This window comes from Dendrobates tinctorius, unplaced genomic scaffold (assembly GCF_039654945.1).
Source record: "Dendrobates tinctorius isolate UK_male_01 unplaced genomic scaffold, ASM3965494v1 ptg000015l, whole genome shotgun sequence".
NCBI classification, from domain to species: domain Eukaryota; kingdom Metazoa; phylum Chordata; class Amphibia; order Anura; family Dendrobatidae; genus Dendrobates; species Dendrobates tinctorius.
The window spans coordinates 52,521,485-52,545,283 of record NW_027361683.1 but is presented as its reverse complement, the minus strand read 5'-3'; the positions used below and the strand labels follow the sequence as shown (position 1 = coordinate 52,545,283).

At 45.8% G+C, this 23,799-nt stretch overlaps 1 protein-coding gene across 3 annotated transcripts in view; it reads left to right on the top strand.

The window, feature by feature from the left end:
* The window catches only part of SERINC2 (serine incorporator 2), a 237,958-nt gene that overhangs the window by 74,250 nt on the left and 139,909 nt on the right, over positions 1–23,799 (top strand). For all 3 annotated transcript variants that reach the window (XM_073564241.1, XM_073564251.1, XM_073564259.1), the window contains one exon: positions 18,241–18,419. In XM_073564241.1, the coding sequence (XP_073420342.1) occupies positions 18,241–18,419 (179 nt within the window). The remainder of the gene's footprint in view (positions 1–18,240; positions 18,420–23,799) is intronic.

Here is a 23,799-nt window from a genome sequence, read left to right as displayed (position 1 = left end):
GCCAGTGCCCGCGCCCAAGAGTCGGCCTACCCACCTGTCCAGGGCAACGGCACTCGCACGGTGTCGTGCGCTAGGTGGTGACCCCGGCCATGGGGGGGGAGGCAGCACAGTTAGGGAGTTTTAGAAAGTGGCATATGTTGATGTTGGACATTCAGCTGATGCAAAAGGTGAAATAGGTCAAGTCCCAGGAAGAGGTGGACCAAAGCAAGCCATTTTTCTGTCACCCTATGTGTCATCAGGGGAAGGTGGGACAAAATCCTTTGGAACCCATGCGTGGTTCATTTTAATGAAGGTTAGATCATCCACATTTTGGGTTGACAGACGGGTCCTTTTTTCTGTCAGGATTGATCCAGCTGCACTGAAGACTCTTTCCGATAGCACACTTGCAGCTGGGCAAGCGAGCTCCTGTAAGGCTAGCTTCACACTAGCGTTTTGGAGCGCAGCGACGGCCTGCGCACGGCCGCCACTAAGCCCCGCCCCCCGCCGGTAGCTCCGCCCACCGGCGCATGACGCTGCATGCGCCCTGCGTCCCCTATCTTAAGCACAGGGGGCGCAGGCCGTGCGCAGTATGCGTTTCGCGGCACATGCGCCTTTTTGACGATGCGCCGACGCAACCAAACTGCAGCAGGTTGCGTTTGGCGCAGGTCGGCGCACCATCAAAAGGACGCATGCGCCGCCAAACGCATACTGCGCACGGCCTGCGCCCCCTGTGATAAAGATAGGGGACGCAGGGCGCATGCAGCGTCATGCGCCGGTGAGCGGAGCTACCGGCAGGGGCGGGGCTTAGTGGCGGCCGTGCGCAGGCCGTCGCTGCGCTCCAAAACGCTAGTGTGAAACTAACCTAAGGCATATTGTGCCAATTCAGGCCAGGTGTCCAGTTTAGCGGCCCAATAGTCAAAGGGGAATGACCTGTGTGGGAGAACATCGATATGGGAGGAAAAGTAGTTTGTAACCATAGTTGACAACTGCTGTCTCCTGTCACTTTCCATCGATGCAGTATTACCAGTTGTGTGAGCGGTACTTGAAAAATCAGTCCACAACATTGTCATGAAACCCCTGTCTCCAACGCCACTTCTGCTGTGTGCACCACGAACACCTCTGCCAAGCTGACCCCGGCCCGTACGGCTCGTGTGAGAACCATCACCGCTGCTGTGTGCTGGGAATGCCTCAAGCAACCGATTTACCAGAGTTGCTTGTTTATTAGCCAATATTAGGTCAAGGTTCTCCTGTGGCATGATGTTTTGTAATTTGCCTTTATAGCGTGGATCCAGGATGCTGGCCAACCAGTAGTCGTCATCGTTCATCATTTTGGCAATGCGGGGGTCCCTTTTTAGGATCTGAAAGGCATAATCTGACATGTGGGCCAATGTTCCCGGTGTCAATGATGCACTGCGAGTGCTGGTTGGAGGAGCACTTTCTGGCAAATCCACATCCCTCCAGTCACGCACAAACCCTGTACCAGACCTTGCCACGCCAACATTTTCACTTGCCCCACGAGATGCATCCTCCTCCCCTAAGTAATCATCCCCATCATCCTCCTCCTCTTCTTCCTCCACCTCGTCCAGGAGAGGTCCCTGAGCAGACAATGGCTGAATGTCATCAAGGATTCCCTCCTCCTCTTCCTCCTCATCAACATTGGCTGCAGAAGCCTGCTCCTTAAGGTGCGTCAAAGTTTGCATGAGCAGACGCATAAGTGGGATGCTCATGCTTAGGATGGCGTCGTCTGCGCTTACCAGCCGTGTGCATTCCTCAAAACACTGAAGGACTTTACAGAGGTCTTTCAGCTTCGACCACTGCACACCTGTCAACTCCATGTCTGCTCTCAAAGTGCCTGGCCGTGTATCCTCCCACAAATGCATTATGGCCTGCCTCTGCTCGCACAGCCGCTCCACCATGTGCAGGGTGGAGTTCCACCTTGTTGCAATGTCGATAATGAGGCGGTGGTTTGGAAGGTGGAGCAATCGCTGCAGCTTCTGCATACGAACGGAGTGTACAGGCGACCGGCGGATGTGCGCGCACAGTCTTCGCTCCTTCTGGAGCAGGGCTGTTAACTCCGGATAATTTTTGAGGAAGCACTGCACCACCAGGTTCAAGGTGTGAGCCAAGCAAGGTATGTGGCTGAGTTTTGAAAGGGCTATGGCTGCCACAAAATTACGGCCGTTATCACTAACTACCTTGCCTGCCTCAAGATGTACACTGCCCAGCCATGACTCAGTTTGTCGATTCAAGTACTCGGCCAGCACCTCGGCGGTGTGTCTGTCGCCCAAACACATCATCTGCAACACAGCCTGCTGACGCTTTCCACTAGCTGCTCGATAGGGGGACACCTCGTGTGCAACAGTGGCAGCTGCAGATGGAGTGCTCGTACGACTGCGCTCTGTGGACGAGCTTTCGCTTCTGGAGGAGGAGGAGGAGGAGGGTCGAACGCCTACAGCCAACTGTTTCCTATACCATGGGCTAGGCAGCACTGTCCCACCACCGCTGTCCCCTGTGGACCCTGCATCCACCACATTAACCCAGTGCGCAGTGATGGACAGGTAACGGCCCTGGCCATGCCGACTGGACCATGCATCAGTTGTGAGGTGCACCTTTACGCTCACTGACTGCTTGAGTGCATGGACAATGCGGTCTTTCACATGATGGTGGAGGGCTGGGATGGCTTTGCGAGAGAAGAAGTGGCGACTGGATAGGTCATAGCGTGGTACTGCATAGGCCATGAGTTCGCGGAAAGCTGCGCTTTCCACCAACCGAAAGGGCATCATCTCAAACGAGATTAGTTTGGCAATGTGGGCGTTCAAACCCAGTGTACGCGGATGAGAGACTGAGTACTTTCTTGACCTACTCATAGTGTCTTTGAGGGTGAGCTGGACTTGAGAGCTGCATATGGTGGAAGTAGCGGTGGACAGGGCGGACTGAGAGAGGGTTGATGATGGTGATGGAGTTGGTGTTCTTTCTGATGGCCTAGAATCAGTCTTTCGTTGATATAACAGTGGGATTCCCTGACTGCTGTGGCCTTGCAACGACACCTCAACATTTGCTGCTGTGCTAACCGGTGGGCTTACAGTGGGGGAAACAATGTAGCGTTGCTGACTACCTTCGTTGTGATCAGTTGCACATGTGGCACTTGAGGTTTGGTGTTGTGTCCACGCTTGCAAGTGCATGGTGTTTAAATGTCTAAGCATGCAACTGGTATTCAAATTTTTCAGATTTTTCCCTCGGCTAAAGGTCTTTGCGCACTTCTTACAGATAACCTTGGCCTGATCATGAGGATTTTGTTCAAAAAAGTGCCACACTGCACTCTTCCTACTTTGGCAGACATTTTGCGGCCTAGCACGCTGTGATCTTTTGACCCTCTGGACAAGCTGTCCAGCAACTCTTTTGATTTTTGGAACCTGTCTTTGGAGTGCTCCGGGCCTGCCAGATAACAGCTGTTGCGATGTCGATGTCTGCTGTGGATGCTCCTCATCTGAGCTATTGGAAGCAGCACCCTCTTCCCCCAATGGATGCCAATCTGGGTCAACAACTGGGTCATCCATCACCTCCTCTTCAATGTCATGTGCACCTTCCTCTGTGTCACCGTGTATGGTGGTATAGTGTGCGGGAAGGGGCACCTGAGTCTCATCAGGGTCAGAATCTGGCTCTGTACACTGCGAGGACAATGTAGTGCTCTGAGTGAATGTACCAGCAGAATCATCCATCAGCGGCTGTGCATCAGTGCACTCCATGTCAGATTCATCTTGGCCTGGGTAATTCACCATTTGACTTGATAATCCAGGCATGGTATGTGAAAACAGCTCCATGGAGTAATCAGTAGTATGGCCTGCGTCATCCTTCAATCTTGGTTGAGGTGAAGGACACAAGGAAAGGTGTGGTTCATGAACATGAGCCTCCAATGACGACTCAGTGCTTTTACTTTTTACAACTGAAGAAGAGGAGGCGATAGAGCTGGAGGCTGAGTCAGCAATGTAAGACAAAACTTTTTCCTGATGCTCTGGCGTTAAAAGCGGTTGCCAACTCCTAGAAAACTAAGCCTTCGAAGCCTTATGGAGCCAGGCGATGACGCAGGCTCAACACCTCCTGCATTCGGTCCTGTTTTGCTCTTGCCACTACCATCAGATCCACCACCAACACCATCATTACCAGCTGCCAACCCCCGCCCAATTCCACGGCCTCTTCCACCAGCCTTCCTCATTTTTGGTAGAAATGTAGACAAAATCCAACAAACTATATAGTAATGTAAAACAAGGTACAAGGTGTCTATAGGACAGGGGAGATTTTGAATTTCTACTCACACTAGTGGACACTGGACACTTTTGGATTGTGTGAGGCCCACTGAATATCACAGCGCTATGTCACAGGCAGAAATTGGCTAGTGTATCACAAACTACAAGGTGTATGTAGAATTGGGCAGAGTAGGAATCTCCCTAGAGTGCAGGTCTCTAAGAACGGAACATGTCCTCGACTTATTCTCACAGAGTGACACAGCTTCACTGTGGCTGTGATAACAGCCGTTACACGGTACTGTGTGAGGAGCGTACACCGCTGTATGGTGTGGAAAAAATGCACGCTCAGTACCTCAGCAGGACAAAAAAAAAAAAAATTGGGATTGCTTTTAAAAAAGCAGTTTGCAGCTCAGTACCTCAGCAGGACAAAAAAAAAAATTGGGATTGCTTTTAAAAAAGCAGTTTGCAGAGCAGTGGGTAAACAGCATTGCAGCTGTCAGGAAGCCTTAGAAGGCAGCCCAACAACCAACACCACTGATACACCACAATATAGCCTCCCCTTGCACTGCACACACAGTGACTGGTGTGTTGTACAGGCACAATCGCTAGCAGCAGAAGCAGTTTTTTTTTTCTTCTTCCCTGCCTAACACTCTCCCTACAGAATCAGCAGCAACCTCTCCCTATGCTAAGATCGGCAGAAGTAAGATGGCGGTCGGCGTGCACGCCCTTTTATACCCCCTGTGACGCCCACCAAAGCAAGCCAATCACTTGCATGCCCTTCTGAAAGATGGTGGTGACCCGTGCCTATGTCATCACGTTGCCCACAGTGTCCGTGGATCCTGATTGGCTGAAAAAGAGCGCAAAACAAACTTTTGAAACGCGACTTTGGCGTGCAAGTCGCCGACCTCGTGGCCGACCTCATCCTAGGGTCGGGTTTCGTTTCATGAAACCCGACTTTGCCAAAAGTCGGCGACTTTTGAAATTTTTCGACCCGTTTCGCTCAACTCTACTGATAGCACAAAGGCTCTGGAAAAGCGAAATGGCTTCTCACCAAATTCTCTGCTCTGTGACACACCTGTTGTGTCAATATAATCCCTACACCCCTAGGTAAATTGATTGAGAGGTTTAATTGACAAAATGGGTTCACTTATGGTGGTTTCTGCTGTTCTGGCACCTCAGGAGCTCTGTCAATGTAACATGGCACCCTAAAACAAGTGCTGCAAAATCTGAACTGTAATATGGCGCTGTTTTGCAGTGAGCCTCAAAAGTAATTCTCTCCCTCATATTGGTTATCAGCATACTCAGGAGAAATTGCACAACAAATTCTATGGCGCAATTTCTTGTTTTGCCCTTATGTAAATGCAAAATTTGGAGCTTAAAAGTGTTATTTGGGAAAGGTTTTTTTTTTTTTTTTTATATATTTCCACGGCTCTACATTATAAACTTCTGTGAAGCACCTGTCGGTTCAAGGTGCTCAATACACATCCAGATAAGTTCCCTAAGGGGTCCAGTTTACAAAATGGTGTCACTTGTTGGGGGTTTCTACTGTTTAGGCACATCAGGGGCTCTCCAAGCGCGATATGGCAACTGCTAATTATTCCAGCATATTTTACATTCAAAAAGTCAGATGGCGCTCCTCCCTTCCAAGCGCTGTCATGTGCCCAAACAGTAGATTTCTCCCACATATGAGGTAGCAGCATGCTCAGGAGAAATTGCACTACAAAATGTTTGGTCTATTTTCTCCTGTTACCCTTGCGAAAGTAAAAAAAAAAAAAGAACATTAGGTCTAAAGGAAAATTTTTGTGAAAGAAAAGTAAATGTTTGTTTTTTCCTTCCACATTCCAAAACATTCCTATGAAGGGTTAATAAACTTCTTGAATGTGGTTTTGAGTACCTTGAGGGGTGCAGTTTTTAGAGTCATGCCAATTTTGGGTATTTTCTGTCATATAGGCCCTCAAAGTGACTTAAAGTGTGAGGTGGTCCCTAAAAAAATTGAAATTGCGAATTTTGTTGCAAAACTGAGAAATTGCTTGTCAACTTTTAACCCTTATAACTTCATAACAATAGTTTCCAGAATTGTGCTGATGTAATGTAGACATGTGGGAAATGTTATTTATTAACTATTTTGTGCGATATGACTTTCTGATTTAAGGGCATAGAAATTAAAAGTTTGAAAATTGCAAAATTTCCACAATTTTCACCAAATTTCCGTTTTTTTCACAAACGCAAGTCATATAGAAGAAATTTTACCACTATCATAAAGTACAATATGTCACAAGAAATATTCTCATAATCACCAGGATGCGTTGAAGCGTTCCAGAGTTATGACCTCATGAAGTGGTCAGAATTTTAAAAATTGGCCTGGTCAGGAAGGTGAAAACAGGCTTCGGGGCGAAGGGGTTAAACACGTCCAATTGTGGAAAACTTTTAATTTTTCCAGGGATTACCCTCTAGGAGTGGCAAACTGCAGAACATTCATCATGGTGTTTCTGTTTCATGTCTGATATTCACATTATGTCCATTCAATGTTTGATTCTTGCGTTTTATTTTGTATGAGATTTTACTGTTGTTTTGCTGTTATTGCTGACTAGTTTCTATGCGGCTGGTGACTTATAAACGGACTCACCTGATGATAGTTCATACCATATGTAACTTTTTAACACTTGGTGTCCCTCTCTTTGAGCATGCATTCCACCCTCTTGTTTTAGTTGTTTCTATTCTTGTTTTTCTGCTATGCTAATAAAGATGGTCTTTGTACCTCTTTAACCAGTTTACTATTTATTTGCAAAATAAAGCTACAGAGCCATATTGTTCACTTTTATGCCCGCAGCTATATGTTTATTTTGCAATTAGTGTATATGATGGAGAAGGTAGTCGGGTGGATCCCCTGATTGCCCAGCATGTATTGGTATTAATGAGAAAATAAATTTTGGTCCAACAGTCACCTACCATGACAGGACTATTGGTTCTATGTTTACAGCTGCTATACCAATATTCCGTCAGTTAGACACAGGGCAGTGGAGTCGGGGTCCATTTTGGTGCAGTCCAAATAAAATAGACCGACACAGACTCTTAAAATGTATAATAAATTGGGTACAATAGTACAATGCTGGATGTGCTGTAAATGTTTTCATAATAATTTGGGAAAGTTCTGAAATGTCCTATAAATGGCTGTTCTTTTCCTGATCTGAGGATCTCGGTTTTTAGATGAGATGAATCTGTGCTACACTTTATGCACATGCTCAGCAGTGAGGCCAGGCTGTGGGGTCATAGATGAGATGAATCTGCGCTGCACTTTATGCACATGCTCAGTAGTAACCAGTGCTGTGGAGTCATAGTGGAGATGAATCTGTGTTGCACTTTATCTACATGCTCAGTAGTGAGCAGGCCCGGATTGATAATCTGACCAGACGGGCAAATGCCCACTGGGCCGGCGGCTCTGAGCTTCAAAATGAGCCGCAGGTCCTTTAAATCATGTGTGCAGAGGCCCGCATCAGTGTAGGGAAGAGAGCACGCCAGGGCCTGTGCAGACATTTGAAAAGCCTGCTGCCGCCCTCACCTGAAGCTTTCCCTGGGGCTGCTGTGGTGGTAGTGATGGCAGCGGCTCCTCTACCCAGCCAGCCTCCCTGGACCCAGAGGATGGTGCGGCTGGCAGCAGAGCTCCTGCTGCTGGCAGCAGAGCTCCTGCTGCTGCTGGGACTTGTGCTGCTCAGCTCACACTGCACATCATTGTGCTGAGAGGGAGTCCTGCCAGCCCGGCCAATGTCATCAGACAGCTCCAGGTGAGTCTGCTCCCGGCTACCGCACTCCAGGCCAGAAACAAGTTTAGGAAAACTTTACTAGATGCAGTGATGGATGGATGATGCCACCTGCGGCTCCAACCCTGGGTGCAGTGTGATAATGATGATGTGGGGATGGGGTTAAAGGGGGACTCCACATGATGTGGGGATGTGGTTAAAGGGGGACTGCACATGATGATGTGGGGATGGGGTTAAAGGGGGACTGCACATGATGATGTGGGGATGGGGTTAAAGGGGGACTGCACATGATGATGTGGGGATGGGGTTAAAGGGGGACTGCACATGATGATGTGGGGATGGGGTTAAAGGGGGACTGCACATGATGATGTGGGGATGGGGTTAAAGGGGGACTGCACATGATAATGTGGGGATGGGGTTAAAGGGGGACTGCACATGATCATGTGGGGATGGGGTTAAAGCGGGACTCCACATGATCATGTGGGGATGGGGTTAAAGCGGGACTTCACATGATCATGTGGGGATGGGGTTAAAGCGGGACTCCACATGATGTGGGGATGGGGTTAAAGGGGGACTGCACATGATGATGTGGGGATGGGGTTAAAGGGGGACTGCACATGATGATGTGGGGATGGGGTTAAAGGGGGACTGCACATGATGATGTGGGGATGGGGTTAAAGGGGGACTGCACATGATGATGTGGGGATGGGGTTAAAGGGGGACTGCACATGATGATGTGGGGATGGGGTTAAAGGGGGACTGCACATGATGATGTGGGGATGGGGTTAAAGGGGGACTGCACATGATGATGTGGGGATGGGGTTAAAGGGGGACTGCACATGATGATGTGGGGATGGGGTTAAAGGGGGACTGCACATGATGATGTGGGGATGGGGTTAAAGGGGGACTGCACATGATGATGTGGGGATGGGGTTAAAGGGGGACTGCACATGATGATGTGGGGATGGGGTTAAAGGGGGACTGCACATGATGATGTGGGGATGGGGTTAAAGGGGGACTGCACATGATGTGGGGATGGGGTTAAAGGGGAACTGCACATGATGATGTGGGGATGGGGTTAAAGGGGGCTACACATGATGATGTGGGGATGGGGTTAAAGGGGACTGCACATGATGTGGGGATGGGGTTAAAGGGGGGCTGCACATGATGTGGGGATGGGGTTAAAGGGGGACTGCACATGATGATGTGGGGAGGGGATTAAAGGGGGACTGCACAGAGTATATGGGGGGATTAAAGGGGGACTGCACATGATGTGGGGATGGGGTTAAAGGGGGACTGCACATATGATATGGGGTATTAAAGGGGGACTGCACATGATGTGGGGATGGGGTTAAAGGGGACTGCACATGATGATGTGGGGATGGGGTTAAAGGGGGACTGCACATGATGTGGGGAGGGGGTTAAAGGGGGACTGCACATGATGATGTGGGGAGGGGGTTAAAGGGGGACTGCACATGGTGATGTGGGGATGGGGTTAAAGGGGGACTGCACATGATGATGTGGGGATGGGGTTAAAGGGGGCTACACATGATGATGTGGGGATGGGGTTAAAGGGGGACTGCACATGATGTGGGGATGGGGTTAAAGGGGGACTGCACATGATGGTGGGGATGGGGTTAAAGGGGGACTGCACATGTTGATGTGGGGATGGGGTTAAAGGGGGACTGCACATGATGTGGCGAGGGGATTAAAGGGGGACTGCACATGGTGATGTGGGGAGGGGGTTAAAGGGGGACTGCACATATGATATGGGGGTTAAAGGGGGACTGCACATGATGAAGTGGGGATGGGGTTAAAGGGGGACTGCACATGACGATGTGGGGATGGGGTTAAAGGGGGACTGCACATGATGTGGGGATGGGGTTAAAGGGGGACTTCATGATGATGTGGGGATGGGTTTAAAGGGGGACTGCACATGATGTGGGGATGGGGTTAAAGGGGGGGCTGCACATGATGATGTGGGGAGGGGGTTAAAGGGGGACTGCACATATGATATGGGGGATTAAAGGGGGACTGCACATGATGTGGGGATGGGGTTAAGGGGGACTGCACATGATGTGGGGATGGGGTTAAAGGGGGACTGCACAGATTATAGGGGGGGTTAAAGGGGGACTGCACATGATGTGGGGATGGGGTTAAAGGGGGACTGCACATGATGAAGTGGGGATGGGGTTAAAGGGGGACTGCACATGACGATGTGGGGATGGGGTTAAAGGGGGACTGCACATGACGATGTGGGGATGGGGTTAAAGGGGGACTGCACATGATGATGTGGGAATGGGGTTAAAGGGGATGTGGGGATGGGGTTAAAGGGGGACTGCACATGACGATGGGGGGGATAAAGGGGGACTACACAGATGATGTGGGGATGGGGTTAAAGGGGGCTGCACATGATGATGTGGGGATGGGGTTAAAGGGGGACTGCACATGATGTGGGGAGGGGGTTAAAGGGGGACTGCACAGATTATATGGGGGGTTAAAGGGGGCCTGCCCATGATGTGGGGATGGAGTTAAAGGGGGATTGCACATATGTGGGGGGTTAAAGGGGGACTGCACATGATGATGTGGGGGGTTATAGGGGGACTGCACATGATGTGGGGATGGAGTTAAAGGGGGACTGCACATATGATGTCAGGGGAGCGGGAGGTACATAGTGGGGGGGCGTTGAGTATGCAGTGACTGGTTATGAACTGCGGGAAAGAGTACAGGTGCTAATTAATTTATATATTTATTAGGTGGGTAAAGTGGCTATGCATATTTGGAATTATGGGTTGCATAATAACCAATTATGTATTAATGGTGGGTGCATATCTGTATTCAGATGTGTAGTGTAGAATAAAGGGAAAAAAGAGGGGAATGTGCTCTGGAATCCGTGCTCTAGGTAACTGTGTTATTTTATGCAGAGATGAGCCCTGGCTGGAAGAAGTGATGGCGGACTGCGCTGCATGAAAAAGAAAAGCAAAGATGAAGGACTTCAGCTAGAGACATCCCTTGTGAGTCAGTGTGTTACCTGTACACTTACACTATACACTTTGTACAGAGCTCCTGCGTATAATGTCACCAGTGATCACTATAGTATCTGTACACTGACACTGTATACAGAGTTCCTGTGTATAATGTTACTGGTACTCACTATTACCTGTACACTTTATGCAGAGCTCCTGTGTATAATGTCGTCAGTGATCACTGTATTACCTGTACACTGATACTGTATACTATGTACAGAGCGTCTGTGTATAATGGCACTGGTGTTCACTGTATTACCTGTACACTGACAGTAAATACAGAGTTCCTGTGTATATTGTCACTTAGTATTGTGTTTTTTTTTCAATTAATGGTCAGTATTGTAGTGTTCAGTCACTATATGGTGGTAATATGTGGTTTGGTCATGTTATGGTGGTATTTGTTCCTTGTATGTGGTATTATTTCGTCACTATGTGGTGGTAATATGTGGTCTGGTCATGGTATGATGGCATTTGTCCCTTGTGTGTGGTATTATAGGTCACTGTGTGGTGGTAATATGTGGTCTTGTCATGGTGTGATGGTATTTGTTCCTTGTATGTTGTATTAATGGTCATTTAAAAAAAAGTATGTGACTCATTCCCTTAAAGAAAAATACATAAAAATATATTTATATTTAATAGGTTAGAGTAGAGTAGGATCCGGCCAAAAAAGTCTACGGTGTCGTGGTGGCGGCTTAAAAATTCTTTTGGCCAGAACAAAAGCTGCTGGTTATGAATGTGATGTGGTGTTTGATGGGAACTGTTAATATCTGATTGATGAGGATGTGGTGGAGAAGTTGAGTTTTTCCAAGAGTGAGCAGTGGGACTGTGGAAGGTTCGAAGGGTGGAGGCGGAGCTGGGGTGAAGTCTCAAGGGGGCCCGAAAATTTTGCCAGTATCGGGGCCCCAAAATTCCTAGTGGCAGCCCTGCTGCTCAGTTCCACTTTTCCTGTCCTGAATATATACACTGCACAGTTCCATTCCTCCTGTCCTGTATGTATACACTGCACAGTACCGCTCCTCCTGTCCTGTATATATACACTGCACAGTTCCACTCCTTTCCTGTTGTTGGAAAGGCAACATTGGACTTTGGGAGGGTTAATATTGGTTTATTATTTTCAGGCATACTATGGGAAAATAAAAAATGCTGTGTTTTTCGAACTATAAGACGCACTTTTTTCCTCCCAAAATGTGAAGGAAAATAGGGGGAGCGTCTTATAGTCTGGATGTACCGGCTCTGGCTGTGGTGGGGGAGCGGCATCAGCGGAGCAGTGGGTCAAAGAGGCAGGAGCCTGTGGCTGCGGCTAACTCCTGTGCTGCTAAAGAGAAATGAATTTTCACTGCATTCCACCCCCATGGGCGTGGAGGACAATGAATATTAATTTCTTTTTAGCATCCTGGTATGATTGGTCCCATCCTTATCCTGATATGATTGGTCCCATCCTTTCCTTATCCTGTTATGCATGGCGCCATCAGAAAAGATTAAAGAAAAACTAACTTTACACTTAACTTCCCGGCTCTCCCTCGCAGCGTCCTTCTCCATTGCCAGCAGCTGCTTTGTTTGCAAGCAGTGCATGGCAGGGATGTCATGCGCTGCTTGCAAGCCGAAGGGCAGCTGCCAGAATACTCAGTTTTCTGCATGCAGGGACTGTGTGCGCGTAGAGCCCTGAGTATTTATTGCTCTTCAGTAGCACGCAGTGTCAGCCGGAGCCTTCCTGCTGCGGTTGGCGGTCACATGTACCCGATACTTAAGAGAAATGAATATTCAGAATATTAATTTCTCAAGTAACGGCACACGTGACTACTGGCACCAGCAGGAAGGCTTCAGCTGAGACTGTGCGTGCTACTGAAGAGCTAAAAATGCTCTCTGCGATGAACAGTGCCGGCGTGCAGAGAGCACTGAGTATTCCGGCAGCTTCCCTTCAGCTTGAAAGCAGCGCATGATGTCCCTGCCATGCACTGCTTACAAACATAAAGCAGCTGTTGGCAACGGAGCAGGATGCTGCGAGGGAGCGCCGGGAAGGTAAGTGTAATGTTTTTTTTTTTTTTTTTTTTTTTAAATCTTTTCTGATGGGGCCATGCATACCAGGATAAAGAAAGGATGGGACCATGCATACCAGGATAAAGAAAGGATGGGACCAATCATATCAGTATAAGGATGGGGCCATGCATACCAGGATGGGGATGAGGGTGAAAATTCCTGCCAGGATAAGGATGATGTGGACCATTCCTACCAGGATATGGATGAGGAGCCATTTATACTACTACTACTACTACTACTACTAATCTTTATTTTTATAGAGCGCTAACATTCCGCAGCGCTTTACAGTTTGCACACATTATCATCACTGTCCCCAATGGGGCTCACAATCTAAATTCCCTATGAGTATGTCTTTGGAATGTGGGAGGAAACCGGAGTACCCGGAGGAAACCCACGCCAAACACGGGGAGAACATACAAACTCCTTGCAGATGTTGTCCTTGGTGGGATTCGAACCCAGGACCCCAAGCAGCACTAACCACTGAGCCACCGTGCTGCCCCAGGACGAGATGGGGCCCTGCATACCAGTATAGGGATGAGGGCGATTATTCCTGCCAGGATAGGGATGAGGAGGTCATGCATACCGTGATGGGGATGAGGAAACGTGCATACCGTGATGGGGTTGAGGAGGCATGCATACCATGATGGGTATGAGAAGCCATGCACACCTAGATAGGGATGAGGACCATATTTACCAGTAGAGAGGATATTAAGTACAGAATTGACCACATTTTTTGCTTCATTTCCCCCTCCCCCCTAATTTCCTCCTCTAAAACCTAGGTGTGTCTTTTAGTCCGAAAAATACGGTGTATATATTGGAAAACCCATTTGAATGTATTACGCCAAGTAATCCCCTATCCCGAGACCTATGAAGTCGCTGCGGTCCGACCACTGGGACCCCCATGATCCTGAGAACCGGCGCTCTAAAGAGGTAGATCATGCGCACTCTGGCAGATCGGCCATGTGTATTAGGATGGAGATGAGGGGACCATATTTACCAGGATAGGGATGAGGGAGCCATGCCTACCAGGATAGGGATGAGGAGCTATGTGTATCAGGATGGGGATGAGAGGACCATATTTACCAGTATAGGGGATATTAACCCCTTACTGCCATGTGACGTACTATCCCGTCCATGTGCCCTGGGACTTAATTTCCAGGGACGGGATAGTAAGTCACAGCGATCAGCGGTGCCCACGTGGTGAGCGCCGCTGATCGCGGCCGGGTGTCAGCTGATTATCACAGCTGACACCCGGCACAATGTGTCAGGGGCGGTCACTGACCGCCCCGACACGTTAACCCCTTGCACACTGCGATCATACATGATCGCGGTGTACCGGGGGTTAAAGGTAAGCATCGGCAGGGAGGGGGCTCCCTCCGTGCTTCCCTGAGCCCCCCACAGCAGCGCAATATGCAGAACTGCTGCGGCGGGGGGCCATCCCTGCAGGTCCCCGAATCCAAGGTGGCGACAATCTGGGACAATGTAATAAAGTAAAAAAAAAAAGTGTAAAAATTTTAAAAAAATTGCTAAATTAAAAAAAAAAAAAAAAAAAAAATATTCCCTAATTCATTTTTTGGAAATAAAAAAACCAAAAAGCAATAAAAGTACACATAATTGGTATCGCCACGTCTGTAACGACCCGCCCTATAAAACTGTCCCATTAGTTAACCCCTTTAGCGAACCCCTTAAAAAATAAAAATAAAAACTTAGAAGCAAAAAATAATGATTTATTTTCATACCGCCGAACAAAAAGTGCAATAACACGCGATCAAAAAGACGCATATAAATATCCATGGTACCACTGAAAACGTCATCCTGTCCCGCAAAAAACGAGCCGCCACACAGCATCATCGGCAAAAAACAAAAAAGTTATAGCTCGCAGAATAAAACGATGCAAAAATAATTATTTTTGATATAAAATTGTTTTCATTGCATAAAAGCGCCAAGACATAAAAAAAGACATAAATGAGGTATCGCTGTAACCGTACTGACCCGAAGAATAAAACCGCTTTATCAATTTTACCGCAGGCGGAACGGTGTAAACGCATCCCCCAAAAGATAATCATGAAACGCTGGTTTTTGTTCATTCTGCGTCCCAAAAATCTGAATAAAAAGTAATTAAAAAATGTCATGTGCCCGAAAATGGTACCAATAGAAATGTCAACTCATCCCGCAAAAAATAATACCTCACATGACTCAGTGGGTCAAAATATGTAAAAATTATAGCTCTCAATATGTGGTGATGCAAAAACTATTTTTACAATAAAAAGCGTCTTTTAGCGTATGACAGCTGCCAAAAATAAAAACTGCCATAAATAGTAAATCAAACCCCCCGTTATCACCCCCTTAGGGAAAAATAATAAAATTAAAAGAAAATGTATTTATTTCCATTTTCCCATTAGGGCTGAGATTAGGGTTAGGGGTGTGTTGGGGTTAGGGTTGGAGTTATAATTGGGGGGTTTCCACTGTTTGGGCACATCAGGTGCTCTCGAAATGCAACATGGCGTCTGATCTCAATTCCAGCCAATTCTGCGTTGAAAAAGTCAAATGGTGCTCCTTCCCTTCCAAGCTCTGCCATGCGCCCAAACAGTGTTTTACCCCCACATATGGGGTATCAGCCTACTCAGGACAAATTGCAAAACAACTTTTGGGGTCCAATTTCTCCTGTTACCCTTAGGAAAATAAAAAATTGGGGGCAAAAATATCATTTTTGTGGAAAAAAATTATTTTTTTATTTTCACGCCCGGGTGTTATAAACTTCTGTGAAGCACTTGGGGGTTCAAAGTGCTCACCACACATCTAGATAAGTTCCGTGGGGGGTCTAGTTTCCAAAATGGTGTCATTTGTGGGGGGTTTCCACTGTTTAGGTACATCAGGGGCTCTCCAAAGGCAACATGACACCCGCAGACCATTCCATCAAAGTCGGCATTCCAAAACGTCACTACTTCCCTCCGAGCCCCGACGTGTGCCCATACAGTAGTTTTCTCCCACATATGGGGTATCGGTGTACTCAGGACAAATTGGACAACAACTTTTGGGGTCAATTTTCTCCTGGTACCCTTGGGAAAATAAAAAAATTGGGGACTAAATGATCATGTTTGTGGAAAAAATACGATTTTTTTATTTTCACGACCGGGCGTTATAAACTTTTGTGAAGCCCTTGTGGGTTCAAAGTTCTCACCACATATCTAGATAAGTTCCTTGGGGGGTCTAGTTTCCAAAATGGTGTCATTTGTGTGGGGTTTACACTGTTTTTGCACATCAGGGGCTTTCCAAACGCGACACGGTGTCTGATCTCAATTCCAGCCAAAAAAGTCAAATGGCGCTGCTTCCCTTCCGAGCTCTGCCATGCGCCCACATAGTCGTTTACACCCACATATGGGGTATCCGCGTACTCAAGACAAATTGCACAATAACTTTTAGGGTCTTGTTACCCTTGGGAAAATAAAAATTGGGGGTGAAAAGGTCATTTTTGTGGAAAAAATATGATTTATTAATTGTACCGCTGTATGTTATAAACTTCTGTGAAGCCCTTGTGGGTTCAAAGTTCTCACCACATATCTAGATAAGTTCCTTGGGGGTCTAGTTTTCAAAATGGGGTCATTTGTGGGGGGTTTCCACTGTTTAGGTACATCAGGGGCTCTCCAAACGTGACATGGCATCCGATCTGAATTCCAGCCAATTTTGCATTGAAAAAGTCAAACAGCGCTCCTTCCCTTCTGAGCTCTGTCATGTGCCGAAACAGTGGTTCCCCCCCCCCCCGCATATCAGGTATCGGCGTGCTCAGGACAAATTGCACAATAACGTTTCCAGTCCAATTTCTCCTTTTACACTTAGTAAAATAAAAAAAAATTAAACCTGAAGTATTTTTTTTGTGAAAAAAAGTTAAATGTTCATTTTTTTTTAAAATATTCAAAAAATTCCTGTGACGCACCTGAAGGATTAATAAACTTTTTGAATGTGGTTTTGATCACCTTGAGGGGTGTAGTTTTTAGAATGGTGTCACTTTTGGGTACTTTCTATCATATAGACCCCTCAAAGTGACTTCAAATGTGATGTGGTCCGTAAAAATAAAATGGTGTTGCAAAAATGAGAAATTGCTGGTCAATTTTTAACCCTTATAACTTCCTAACAAAAAAAAAATTTTGGTTCCAAAATTGTGCTGATGTAAAGTAAACATGTGGGAAATGTTATTTAATAAGTTTTTTGTGTGCCATATTGCTGTGATTTAAGGGCATAAAAATTCAAAGTTGGAAAATTGCGAAATTTTCGCCAAATTTCCGTTTTTTTCACAGACGCAAATTATATGAATGAAATTTTACCATGGTGATCTCAGAATCAACGGGATCCATGGAAGCGTTCCAGAGTTATTACCTCATAAAGGGACAGTGGTCAGAATTGTAAAAATTGGCACGGTCATGAATGCGCAAACCACCCTTGGGGGTTAAGGGGTTAAGTACAGAATTGACAACATTTTTTGCTTCATTTTTTTTTTGCCCCCTAATTTCCTCCTCTAAAACCTAGGTGCGTCTTTTAGTCCGAAAAATACGGTGTGTATATTGGAAAACCCATTTAAATGGATTATGCCAAGTAATCCCCTATCCCGAAACCTATGTAGTCGCTGCGGTCCGACCGCTGGGACCCCCATGATCCTGAGAACCGGCGCTCTAAAGAGGTCGATCATGCGCATTGCGGCGGCATTCACACATGGCACTTCAAATAACGCCTTTAAGAGGAGTGTTGAAGGGCACGACAAACTATCAAAATCCACTGATCGGGTGTGGGGGGAGTGTTATAGTATGTGGGCTGGTGGGGTTTGTGTGGCAGGGCTGCTTTTTTGTCCCAGTCAGGCCCTGGTAGTGAGGCAGTGCTGTGTAGTCGGAGTAGTTGTTTGAATGTAAATATGTCGATTCATAAAATTGATCTTGTCAAATCCTCTAGTAATGGCACAGTCAAGTAATGGGTTTTAATTTATAACCCTTTTTGTAACCATTTAAAATGTGAATATTTTAAAAATAAAAAAAGAACTAAGTTTTTATAATTGTTTTTCTTTATAAAGAAATTAAAAAAAATTCAGAGCCAACACATGGCAGAAAATGCGATTTATGTGTTTATGAAGTACAGTTTGCTAGTTGGACACCATTTCTGTCTCTTCATTGCTTTTTATGTCTGTCATGCTTTATTTTCCATTCTTAGCTTCCATGGTTTTGCTCCTCTTCGACCACCATTACTGGCTCTGTGAATTGTGACATCATGGTTGGACACCAAGCAGTGTACCGAATGTGTTTTGCCCTGGCTGCCTTTTTCTTCCTATTTGTCATATTGATGATCTGTGTACGAAGTAGTCGGGATCCGAGAGCATATATCCAGAATGGGTAAGTTTTTACCACAGAAAAAAAGCTTTTGTATTCCAGCGTAAACAAGTCATTAGCTATCCATTTCATGTGTGGTAACTGCTAGATTAGTGTAGTTCCACACCTTGTGTAAATGGAGCAGCAGGTTGTACACGTTTTACCACTTCATTCAAGTCTTTGACATTAAAGAAAATGATTGTCTTACACTGGTTTCACACTTGTGTTGGGCTGAGCTGCGGAGGGCTGCGTACTTCCTCCGTTAAGCCACGCCCACTGCAGCACTTTTCCACTCAGCTCGGCCTACGACTGCCTGCGTACCTATCTTTAACATTGGGTACGCAGGCCATTCGGATGCCTCTGCATGTGTCGTTTTGACGCTGCGTAGACCGCAACAAAATGCAAAATGTTGCATTTGGTGCAGCGTCAAAACGACGCAAGCGGAGGCATTCGCATACATCCGCATGGCCTGCATACCCAATGTTAAAGATAGGTACGCAGGACGCAGTCGGAGCTGAATGGAAGAGGGGTAGCAGTGGGCGGGGCTTAATGGAGGAAGTACGCTGCCCCTCCGCAGCTCTGCCCAACTCAAGTGTGAAACCAGCCTTCGACTTTCATGCTGTTCCTCTCAATTCATCTGCTCCTGGCCACGGTTCTACCTAGGGAAAAAAAAGTGAAAATAAAATTTTTACTCCTAATACAACATTTATTTTTATTTTCTTTGCTTTGTTCATCACTGTAATTTTAGAACAGTAACGTTTTATTTTTTTTTTTAAAGGGTAACTATGTTTTAGTAACTTTTTTCAGAAAAAGCTGCTGTGTGTGTCTTTTCCAAGAAGAATAGTAATATTTCTGGTAACCCTTTGACATGTCCTGCATTTTCAGTTTTTCTCCTCTGTAGGCTCGATCTCGATCAATTTTGCAATTGACTTAGCCAGTGGGAGGAGATTAGTAGATATGATGTGTCCCATGAACAACAGTAGTCAGCAGTAGTGATGGCCAAATCCGACTTAAGTCTGTGTTATTGTTTGGTTCAGCAGTCCGAACAAAGCTTGATTAAAAGGCCAATCAGCAAGCTTTTCCTGTGTGGTCACTTTCTACCCCATCACCACCACATTAAGTAGTGGCATGGCTGTGATTAGCCGACGCACTATATATAAAAAAAATGTGTGTGTATGTATACAGTACAGACCAAAAGTTTGGACACACCTCATTCAAAGAGTTTTCTTTATTTTCATGACTATGAAAATTGTAGATTCACTCTGAAGGCATCAAAAATATGAATTAACACGTGGAATTATATAATTAACAAAAATTGTGAACCAACTGAAAATATGTCTCATATTCTAGGTTCTTCAAAGTAGCCACCTTTTGCTTTGATTACTGCTTTGCACACTCTTGGCATTCTCTTGATGAGCTTCAAGAGGTAGTCACCGGAAATGGTCTTACAACAGTCTTGAAGGAGTTTCCAGAGATGCTTAGCACTTGTTGGCCCTTTTGCCTTCACTCTGCGGTCCAGCCCAAACCATCTCGATTGGGTTCGGGTCTGGTGACTGTAGAGGCCAGGTCATCTGGTGTAGCACCCTATCACTCTCCTTCTTGGTCAAAGAGCCCTTACACAGCCTGGAGGTGTGTTTGGGGTCATTGTCCTGTTGAAAAATAAATGATGGTCCAACTAAACGCAAACCTGATGGAATAGCATGCCGCTGCAAGATGCTGTAGTAGCCATGCTGGTTCAGTATGCCTTCAATTTTGAATAAATCCCCAACAGTGTCACCAACAAAGCACCCCCACACCATCACACCTCCTCCTCCATGCTTCACGGTGGGAACCAGGCATGTAGAGTCCATCCGTTCACCTTTTCTGTGTCACACAAAGACATGGTGGTTGGAACCAAAGATCTCAAATTTGGACTCATCAGACCAAAGCACAAATTTCCATTGGTCTAATGTCCATTCCTTGTGTTTGTTAGCCCAAACAAGTCTCTTCTGCTTGTTGCCTGTCCTTATCAGTGGTTTGCTAGCAGCTATTTTACCATGAAGGCCTGCTGCACAAAGTCTCCTCTTAGCAATTGTTGTAGAGATGTGTCTGCTGCTAGAACTCTGTGTGGCATTGAGCTGGTCTCTATTCTGAGCTGCTGTTAACCTGCTATTTCTGAGGCTGGTGACTCGGATGAACTTATCCTCTGCAGCAGAGGTGACTCTTGGTCTTCCTTTCCTGGGGCGGTCCTCATGTGAGCCAGTTTCTTTGTAGCGCTTGTTGGTTTTTGCCACTGCACTTGGGGACACTTTCAAAGTTTTCCCGATTTTTCAGACTAACTGACCTTCATTTCTTGAAGTAATGATGGCCACTCGGTTTTCTTTACTTAGCTGCTTTTTTCTTGCCATAATACAAAATCTAACAGTCTATTCAGTAGGACTATCAGCTGTGTATCCACCAGACTTCTGCAAAACTGATGGTCCCAACCCCATTTAGAAGGCAAGAAATCCCGCTTATTAAACCTGGCAGGGCACACCTGTGAAGTGAAAACCATTTCCGGTGACTAACTCTTGAAGCTCATCAAGAGAATGCCAAGAGTGTGCAAAGCAGTAATCAAAGCAAAATGTGGCTACTTTGCAGAACCTAGAATTTAAGACACACAGTATTTTCAGTTGTTTCACACTTTTTTGTTAACTATATAATTCCACATGTGTAAATTCATAGTTTTGATGCCTTCAGAGTGAATCTGCAATTTTCATAGTCATTAAAATAAAGAAAACTCTTTGAATGAGAAGGTGTGTCCAAACGTTTGGACTGTACTGTACTGTAATATATATATGTATGTGTATGTATATATATATATATATATATATATATATATATATATATATATATATATATATATTTTTATAATCTATCTCTTGGGGTCTCCTCTATTCTTGATTACCGGTGCAGGTAGAGCTGACAGTTGCGGGCTGCGGACCTCAGCTGTCAGCTTTATCTGGGCTGGTTATCTAAAATGGAAGGGTCCCCATGCTGTTTTTTAAATTATTTACATAAATGAAAAAAGCAGCATGGGGACCGCCTCATTTTTGATAACCAGGTAAAGCAGACAGCTGGGGGCTGGTATTCTCAGGCTGAGTAGGGGCCATGGATATTTGCTCTCTCCAGGCTAAAAATAGTCCGCAGCCGCTCCATAAAATGCGCATCTATTAGATGCTCCAATTCTGGCTTTTTGCCCTGCTCTTCCCACTTGCCTTGGTGCATTGGTAAGTTGGGTAATTTTGTTGTTGATGCAAGCTGTTTTATGTCTGTTAGTGGTAATGGAGAGGCGTCAAAATAGACATCCCCATTACTAACCCCGTAGTGAAAATTAATAGAGGCACACACAGAAAAAAATCCTTTAATTGAGGAAAACACTACCCAACAAATTTCCTCTTACCCATTTATTAACGTAAAAATAAAAAATCAGTTATACTCGCCTGTCCGCCGCTAATCCATAATGTTGATGCCCCACGACGATCCCCAACTCGGCTACATCTAGTTCCAATCCTGAGTGACTGTGTGTGACCGGCGATGACTTAATTGTCATTAACCCCTTCCCGACCTTAGACAGTATGTCTTGGTTAGTAAGCACTTACCGACATTGGATGTACTGGGAACATCATGGCTAAAATGCGGAGATCACATTTAGGTTGGTGCTCAGTTTTGCATCAGGGTACATGGAGTGTTCGTCGTCCCGGGAGTTGGTGACAACCCCCTCCCAAGCTATAATTGCTGTGATTGATAAATACCACCAAAAACGAGCAGCTACAGTAACTTATTTGCATGAGACACACTCTAAAGTAAATCAGGATACCAACATGAGAAAACCGAGTACAAAGTAGGTCTCATAAAAATAGCATTTTATTTCAATAATTTTAAAAGAATAATATGAATGAACAAACATCTAAATAAGACACAAGCAGAGCATTCCTGAAAAAGGTGGTGCCAGCATACATGCAAATAAACTTAGCAGATACGGTAATTATTTCATATATGTATTTTACAGCAGGGCCTATCAACATTATGTCCTCTAACCAATTACCCCTAGTCAAAGAAAAAAGGAGACAATGACTATTGCTAGACAATTTTTAACTAGAAGATAGTTCCAAGTCTAATTACTTACATCAAAGATGCTATTTGAATGTACCAGGGTAGAGTGTACATGTGCTGGCCCACCAGCCCCAACGCATGTTTCACCCAAGGCTTCGTCAGGGGGCTGATTGGCCAGCATATGTACACTCTACCCCGGTACATTCACATACCATCTTTGATGTAAGTATTAGACCTATTTTGCACTCTGTTTTCTCATGTTGGTCTGTTAGTTGCTGTGAATGGCTGTTGAATTCGGAACAGTCAATCACAGCGTTTTAGTGTTTTAGGCAATGATAGTAGTCTGTAGCCTACAACCACAGCGTTACTTGGGCCAGCTCTGATTGGTGCAATCAACATCATCGTCCGATCAGTGCACAGACGCGATCTGACCCCACAGTCACCAACCCTGTACTTTCTCGTTCTAGCTGTGGATGTGTACAGGGCAGTCACTGAGCAGTCCTATGCTGGACCTTTTTCAAGCTTGTGCCATGATTGGTACACATAGAAACATCTCATACATGAAAAAATCTCGTCCTGCTCGTCCCAAACTCTGTACTCAGCGGAGGAGACATACTCTTTCCTTGCCTTCGACATGGACAGTGAGTGAGAGTATGCCATCTTACTTTAATTTTATGACTCCTCCTATTCCTCAAGTGATATCGAACCACCATGTAGACGCCCCAGGACAGAAAATGAAGCAGCGCCCAACGTTACTGACCCTGTATGGACCTTACGCCCCCTCCCTGAAGAATATATGCCACAGATTCCTGATTTTGTGGTGCAATCAGGAATCTAATTTGACACCACTGGCCTCACAGAAATAGACCTTTTTCAAATCTTTGATTTTGTAGACCTCATGATGGCTGAGATAAATTTGTACGCCCAGCAATTTTTTGCTACAAAAATACCCTTCATCATTTTCTAACTGGAACCCTGTAGACGCAGTAGAAATTACTTTTTAGGGCCTGGTTCTTGACATGGGTTTAGTGAAGAAGCAACAACTTATGCTGTATGTTTTATACAGCACTCCAGTGTTCTGTATGGCCATGACACGTCAATATTTTGAGGCCATCCACAAATTTTTGCGTTGCAGTGAGAATGCACAGTGTCCCCCACGAGCTGCCCCCCCCCCCCCCCAAACTTTGACTGACTTCGCAAAGTTCAGCCGGTCATTGTTCACTTCAGCAAGTTTGCGAAGTTGTACATATATATCCCAAAGGGACATTTGCGTGGACGAGTCTCTAATCCAGTAAAAGAGCCAGGTACGGAATTAAACTCTACAAGCTGT